We start from the raw sequence: 8,346 nt of genomic DNA on the forward strand, positions 1-8,346 counted from the left end.
CTAAGAATAGCTATTCCGCATGGCCCCTTTTTCATCTGCATCATGAAGCGCCTTCAATAAAAAGACTCAATCGATTTACACATCCAAACGAACATTGCACGAACTGAGCGGTCGCACGCGTCCGCCTACAGCAACGTCCCGCGCCTCCTCAAAAGTCACCCTTGTCTCGACAATGCGCTCGTTGCTTAGCAGACTAGCAATCTACTTGTTCTCTCTGAATTTACTCAGTAAGGGGTGTACGAGGGAATTGAAGACTGCAGAAGAAATCCTAGACTTACTTTCTGGAGATGCAAAAACGCCACTATCTCCATCCAAGCAGCGGAATGAACGAGGCTATTGGTGTCCTGGACAAACTCGTCAGTTCGCCGCATGCCCAAACACGGATCCAAATAACCGGAAAGTGTACTTGCAAAATGATGCACGGAGAGTGGATGCACCGACGCCAAAGTTGTCAAGAGTGGCGCAGGGATATACCATCCATGTAGTGAACCGGAGATTTCGTATAGTCGCAGCAGCGCTCTCCAAACAACGAGCGCCATAGCCTTCGTCTTGAGACGTTCCTTCGTGAGTCGCGCTACCAGAATACCACGAAGCTGTCAAACGCACTGCCTGGAAGACGCATGGAAGGTAAGTGGCATCTTAGCTGGAAGCACATACGGGATATGAATCCAAATTGTAGATGTAGAAAGGTGCACAGAAGCCTGACTACGTAAAATCTCTCAGCGAGTTTAGATTTAGATAACAGCACGTCAAACTTGATGAAGTGACACATCCCGAGCCACTGTCAAACACACAGCGGCTTATGCGGACGAGTAATGGCCCAGTATTTGCTGCTGCTCTAGAGACAAAAGCAGAATGGTACGCTTTGGGAAGGCGCTCTTGTTTTAGAGTGGATGCTCCTTACGTAGTTAATGCTGCAATAACTTTAAGTTAATAAAGCAATGCGGCTAGCATGTCCGAAGAACAATTGTCAAGCGAATAGAGGGCTGTACATTTCCTGCATTACCTTGGACAAAATCCGAATACCAACAAGCAAAAAAGAGCATTTTTGAATAACGTGCAAAAGGCAGAACCATTCTTCGTTGCTGCTGCCGCGGTGAGCTAGCCAGCTAACGTACAGGAACCGTGCTCCTGTCCATTAGCTGACGGGAGCACAGTTTAGGGATTGCCATTTAATCATTACGATAAAATATGCCTGCCGTATACTAAAACTATGACGTCTTCCCTAGAGCGCCAGGGTGCCGCCAACAGGTCATCCTTAGCCACAGCTTCCGGTAAAGGCGCGAGTAGAACCAGGACGGTTGTGTGAGTTGGATGCTCACAACCTGCATACGAATAGTTCTATGAAGGAGTCAGCTTATTTCTCTGTTCGAGCGAAGCACGGCTCAAACCAGCAAGCATAGCAGATCTAGTGGGCATGCAAACACGTAGGACTGCGTCGGCGTAGACCCAGTTTTGCGTGGGGCACGTTACACCTGCCCATGCATCATCCCAACGCATAGGCGCACTTCCTGGGAAGACGATCTGCAGTGGAGTCGTACTGCACAATGCAACATCGTGCATGCCTAAGCAAATACACGCCACACCTAACACCCCCTCAAATACTTGGCTTCTACTTGTCGTAACAGATCGAATGGTTACCTCAATCGGAGGCCTCACGCCTCACACACTCCCCGCATAACAACACCCAGTATCCACAGTTGCCGCCACTGTGGTTCCTCCAGTATACTGGAAGTGCACAAGATACGCACAATCTGCAATTGCAAAGCATGCACACAGTTGCATGACCTGGCTACTATTGCCTCAGTTGCGCGGTGTCATACAACCAGTACGCAGCATCTGTCGAAGCCCCCCAAACATGAAAACCTGGAGCCAGAAAGCCAACTCTGCGAATTTGCAAAGGTGCAAATCACTGCGGAGACAGTGCTAGGGACTAACAGACTGATCTCGAAATCAACTGGAATTTTCCTGTATCTATGCAGTGGTCAGTCTGCTGTCGTAGTCTCCGCACGCCTTCTCCTACCATCTCTGCATCCAGACCGTCCAGCCTTCAGTCTACATACTGCACACTAATCTGTCGGCACAGATGCGAATAACCGCATGCCTTTCATTCTGCAACATCTGCACTTTCCTGCAATGCAACAAAACCACATCCACGTACTTGCTGCTCTCCACATGACAGCCAGCCAGCTTGCGACTGTAGAGCCTAACGTGCGTCTGCCCGGCCGGATTCGCACAGTGTCCCACCCACATATACCTACCCGGAGAGCGATCCAGAGTGCTATAAAATGTTGGCATGTCTCCTGCAAGAACAAAGAATGGCTTCCGCTTTGATGCAACGCACTATCTATGCCCCAAAGAGGAATATGTGAGCATCATGCGCCTCCGATCAATGGGGAGGCGAATGATGCTCCCGCACGTCATGCAGAGTGAGGGTGCTGATATCCGTTTTCCACGCAAGATGTGACCTTGGAAATGTAGTCGCATGACTGTTTCAGCGAGCACGCGACAAGTGCTAGGCGAGCAGATGCGCAGCCACGCAATACAACGCCAGGGGAAGCCACGTCAAAAACGTCATAGCTGTCTCCCGTTTTAGCACTCATGCACGGCACCCGAAAAAGCATTCAAATGAGTCTAGAATAACTAACCATCTGAATGTCAAGCAACGTACATGCATATAGGTAGAAGACCGTTAAATGAGGGTTTTTCAAGAACTGAATATTGGATGTACAAGCCATGTACCTTCGAACTAGTGTTCCCTTCTGATAGATATGTTACCGGCAGCCAAGAGGCTATCTTTACCGGTCACCCCCATACCCCCACAGGCATACGCACCTCACGTCAGCACCTGCTACCCTTTTGCTACGACAACACCTATAAGAACAAAATACCAACCAAACTACCGCCACGTTGTGCTGACCCCTTTGCTTTGAGAGACCGTTGGACTATTGTGTAGAAGAATGGCTATGTGGAATTGCGTCCCAACAGCTGGACTTGCACGCGGCTAGCTATGCAGGCAGCACTTCGCGGCACTCTCCGAGTGCGCCAACCTACAAGCTATACAGAAAGAGCCGACGCATATGACAATCGCCCAAAACGCCTCGAGTTTTTGCGCCCCATGCAAAAAATAGCTGGGCACGGAGAATCACCTATCGGAAAAATTGTATTACTAATGCCAGCTGCAGGTGCAAATCTGGAATAGAAAGACTTCAAACGCAATGAGCACCGGTCCGCAGCAATTGATAACTTCTTAGCAATGCGTCTAGTGAGCAAACCTGTGCCTTTAACATCAACAAAATACCCCACAGACCACTCAGGGTCCATCATATGTTACCAGGAGTACCGATGCAGTATTGGGGTCGTCTTTGTTTCAGACGAGTTGCCCCTGCTTTGGCGGTACAGGCTATCCTGTCTCGCGCACTGCGAGGAGACGGAGCGATACCATAATCAACAATGCTACAGGGGATTTTGTAACGCACGCGCTTAAGAAATAAATCCTGATTTCTTCTCCGCTGTGCAGTAGAAGCAAGAAACAGCACTTTAAATGTTGTGGAACCATTCAAACGATGCATGTGGGAATGTGTAGATGGCCGTCAGGCTCAATCGTTCCACATCATGATCCTTCCATGTGCAGGCTCCCTTTCCTCGACGCTTGCTGGGGGACTTCAAGAAACAAAAGGGAGAACACCACGCCACCGAAGTGCACATACACTTCGTTTGCAAACATCCATATATCATAAAAGAAGGGTCGGGTTCTACGCATGTAAACGTTGCATCTTTCTCTCATAAGAGCCTACAGCCTGAACAGTTCACGCGGGAGCCCTTCACGTATAGATTGCTTTTAAACAGAACGGTACATTTAAAAGCCATCCCCTCAGACACTAAGGGCAAAGACCCAAATGGCATGCAGCATTCTCCCTGGAGTCGGTCTCGCTGCACCATTGCAACAAAGCTAGATATCATACACAAATCCCGTGGTCAGAACACTCAAAACAGCACTTTTCAGCAACGAAGCAGAATAGGCGCGCTGTACAAGAGCTTGCACAGCCTTCCAAGATCGAAGCTCACTTCCTGCCCGATGCACCAAACCAAGTATATGTCGTAACGATAAACAAAGAAAGAAGTGCGTGCTGCTTCGTTCGCCTCCGACACAGCAGTTTGCAAGCTCCACAAAAATCTCAGCGTACTGAGTCAAGAGAAAAATATGTATGGAAGATCAGACATCCTCCGCATGGGCGGCAGCTCTAAAAAGAGGAGATATGAGCAAGTAGCGCAACACACGTACATTAATATATATCTTTCAACAGCATGATGTCACAAAAGGGCCTAGCAACGCAACAAGACTACGAACCCAGGCAGCACCATGGGCTGGCTCAAAAGGCCCATCCCTCGTGGGCGCTTCATTTCTCTACACTGCAACGGAAGAGCTACTGTGGTCAGGTCTGTGGCTATCCGCACCTGAATTTAGTCACACACTCCGCCTCGTCTGGGCAGATATATCAAGCCGTGAATCTGGTGACCCACAGCCTGCGCTCATGAGTGCTCTCCAGAGTGCGCCAACCCAAATTCACGCATGGTCCTCCCGACCAACCACAAGGAATCACGTATTCACTCTGATGGCCAGCACAGAGACGATACATACGCCATGCCCCGCGAGGCCTCAACACCTGGAAAAACACATTAACACGAACCCATGCCAATATATGCCTGGCCTGTCTTTGGAGATTTCACTTTGATTAGGTCACGGTCCAGAGAGCAGCCCAAGTCAAAAGCTGTGCTTCGCGTGAATTAGACCAGCAACTGCGCAGTTGGTCATGCGTGATACACGGAATCCCTTTTTCCAAAACCGTTTCAAACCGTACCTTCTGAAAAATAAAAGGGAGCGAAGGTAGACTCCACACCATTTTAGGCATGTCGTACACTATCTTCTCATCTTATTAGCTGATGCCCCATCTTCCCCGGTTAACAGCGATAACACCTAATAGCAGGAGGGGCTAGTCTGCCAATGAGGAAAATTACCTTCTGTTTCGAGCAGGACAGCAACATGCTCTACGTTTGCATTTGTATTTGCTGAAATCCCTCCAACAGATACACGAAAATCTCTACAGCGGCCGAAGGGTTCCATAGGCGGTGTGGCGTCCAAGCCGCATATTCTTGTCAACCTAAGCCGACTGAGTAATGCCTACGGGTATGCTGGCACTAACGGATGGACAACTAACTATCACACGCACTGGGCAACCAGATGCCTATGCTCGTGAGCATCTTGCTGCAGGGACAAAGAACTGACGAGCTGGTAGCAGGCCAAACGTGCACCTAATGCACTACCGCCGCATAGCACACTGTACTTTTTTGAGTGAACGCCACCTGTGCAGCTAAAAGGGCACCAACTGCTGGACCTCTTTGCTGATACACCGAGTACTATGGCTCTGCCGACGTCCTAGGGCGAATGAGCCAGAGGCACAATGGAATAATTTGCTAAAGCTAAAGCTAAAGCTCTAACTGGTGAAGCAGCCGGAGCCTTCATCGATTAAAAGAGAAGCGTGCCTTACTTCAATGCCCATCTGCAAGCCTGATAGTTATCTGGCGTATTCGTCATACGCAGGTCACAGGTATCAGTAGGGTGTTACTGTCCACGACGGTGAGAAAGCAGGGCCTGCGGTGTGTCAGTTCAGCAAACCAAAACAGACGTCCTCGACAGAGTATTCAGCAAGAACGTATGCCCCTACTCGTGAGAATATGGCGGCGCCTGCCCCGCACGTTGGTGCATTCTCCCGACTTCCATACGATGACACGCTTAAGTGTCCATTGAGGACATACACTGCCACTCTGACGTGTGAACAGAGCCCACTCAGATAGAACAAGGCAGTGAACAGGGATGCTCCAACGCACAGTCTGCAGATGCCGCGCATTTGAGCCACCCCCAAGACGGACATACGCCAGACGGCTTTTCCCCTGCCTACACTGTGTATAAGCATTCCAACGTCTAGGGCATAGCTGAACGCAACCGATAACGCACCGGAATTTCCTACTCTCGCCTACGGCTGTCACGAGTCCAACATGTCAGCTCAAAGCTTAAAATGCGCGTTTAGGTACGAGCGGCTCCCGAAGGTCATGGCCGAACTTCCACTAATGGCAAAGTGGGCTGTACCAGGCACATGCACCAATGGCGCGCGTTGGTGCTTGCTAACACATGGAAACCAAGTGCACGCGGCCTACATGGTGGAGGACTTGGGTTGAGACGCTTGTCCGGTGGTAAAAACCAAATGAACACGGCCTAAACGTCGACGGATGATGTAAAGACCCTTTTTGACCCCGCAGAGTGGGCTGAAAAAAGTTAGGGGCTCGGACCAAAACTCACATCCTGTCCGCCAAGAAATGCCGCCCCCAGTACGCCATTAAGTTAGTTCGCTTATGGCGCCCGACGCTGCGGCAAAAAGTAGGCAACTCATATGGTCCGCAATACTACGATGCACGCAAATCAAACTTTGTGTATGCAAAAGACCCAGAAGTTAACCGTGTTGCTTTTTGGCGGTTTGAAGAGATGGCCACGCTTGGAATATTTTGGAGCTGTGAATTGGAGGGTCACAAGGGTGGCCTACACGCTACATCAAACAAGAGGCGGCAGCTCAAACAGTCAAAATATATGGGCTGTCACTCCGTTCCGAGAAGCGCGCACCGTCACCAACGCCAACGTGTCGACAACCCGTGGACCGCAGATAAAAAGAGCGTCCCATGCACACACGACCAGCGTTGCATCCCCGCAAGCTCAACATAACAACATAACAAAACATGCAGCTCGTCCCTGCCAGACAGACCTCCCAGACGCGCAACGACTCACGAGCTGTATTGCCACAGCATGGAAGCACATCTTTCATGCATTACTATTGAAACAGTGGTACGCATGGCTGCACAGAAGTATACCGAACGACCAGTCATTTCCAAGGTGACAAGGCCGTCGTGATTGGTTACGTTTAAACCGTCAGGGCCCTACAACTTAACCCCTACACTCCCGCAATACAGGCCAAAACCGTCACCTCTAGCGGTGCTGGAAACTTGCGTTCTGGAACAACGACATGGCAGACGATGCAAACAGAATGAGAAAGCCTGAACGTAATCCAGGCAGTAACGCTTGAAAGCTAATTATATATAACTGCTGAAAATTGACCTCGTGCTCACGCCCAGCATAAAAAGCGAAACCAAGGAACGCATCCACCACGGTATGCAGGTACAACTCTTCGACCATCACCTGAGCCACTGCCAATGCACACCCCGTTCAACGTCTTGAGGAGGGCGGTTGACGACAGCCAACTCAAAATCGTCTTGAATTGAAAACGCACTTCCTGAGTCGGCGCTTCCGCAACGCTGTCCAATCGGCCGGTGTAGGCTTCTTGCACCAAAAACCTGGCAGTATTTCACGAGGCTGTGAAATCTGTCTGTGAAGACCCCGTGCACGTGAAAGCTGACAGTCTTCCGCAACACTGTAGCTACACGCTCACGATCCTTCTTGCTACACCAGTAGCACCTGTCCGTGTAGTCTCCAAGCTTCGCGGCAATCCATCCCGTCAACCGAATGTGATGCAGTCCACGTCTTACTATGATCTACTGAGGGCATGACACTTCGACAAACGCATCGGTAAAACGCCCTGGATCTGTACTATGCGCTTACAATCTGATCTTCCTCGTTCGTCAACCGCCTGTGACCTGCCTGAACCTGAACAGAACCACAACCAGTGTGCCGCGTCAAACCGCTTTCCAAACTTTATTGCAACGTCGTTCTTCTTCTGCACCACGGGCAATCCCAGGTGAACTGGCTTCGCTGGCAGATGCAGACCATGGTCACTCCCTAGGTGCATTGCTTAAGACTCTGCTTTCATGCCACATCGGGCTACTGGAGGTGTTTTGGGAGGCTTATCGTACCTTTTGTAAAGAAAAGCCAACACCTCGTGCGCCAAGACGTTCGTTTGAATACTTAACAGTCCCCTTCTTCCATAACCAGGGGTGAGCCATAAGACATGGACAAATGCATCTAAGAGAAACAACAAGTTTCTGAGTGCATGCCTAGATATTTGCCACGCTTTGTGCCTTTGAAAGACACTTTTTTCCAATATTAGTTCAACCGCCAACACGTTTAGCAGTCCTGCAGAAAGCCGTGAAAATACGAACACGCCAAGTTCGTCAGCAACATGGATTTCCGGTGAATCGGTATTTCCTTTTTCGCATATAAGCACAGTGGTATGCATTCTTGCTGCAATGTGCGTTGAGCAGCCTTGGAGACCCACCTCCTGAGCCAGGCACCTGCACACACTTGCTGAGCCAAGCAACTGCCGCTCCTCTTTGCCACGCATG

The 8,346-nt window shown here is 50.0% G+C and overlaps 1 protein-coding gene across 1 annotated transcript; it reads right to left on the bottom strand.

Annotated features, from left to right (window-relative positions):
* Nucleotides 1–6,987: 6,987 nt before the first annotated feature.
* Nucleotides 6,988–8,007, bottom strand: EAH_00048650 (hypothetical protein; the record flags this gene model as incomplete). The annotated part of the gene is made up of 4 exons (XM_013391389.1): nt 6,988–7,060; nt 7,247–7,401; nt 7,667–7,711; nt 7,918–8,007. The coding sequence occupies 4 exons, from the start codon at nt 8,005–8,007 to the stop codon at nt 6,988–6,990; spliced, it is 363 nt and encodes a 120-aa protein (XP_013246843.1).
* Nucleotides 8,008–8,346: the final 339 nt, after the last annotated feature.

Source organism: Eimeria acervulina, genomic scaffold (assembly GCF_000499425.1).
Source record: "Eimeria acervulina Houghton genomic scaffold, Eah_scaff772, whole genome shotgun sequence".
NCBI classification, from domain to species: Eukaryota; Apicomplexa; class Conoidasida; order Eucoccidiorida; family Eimeriidae; genus Eimeria; species Eimeria acervulina.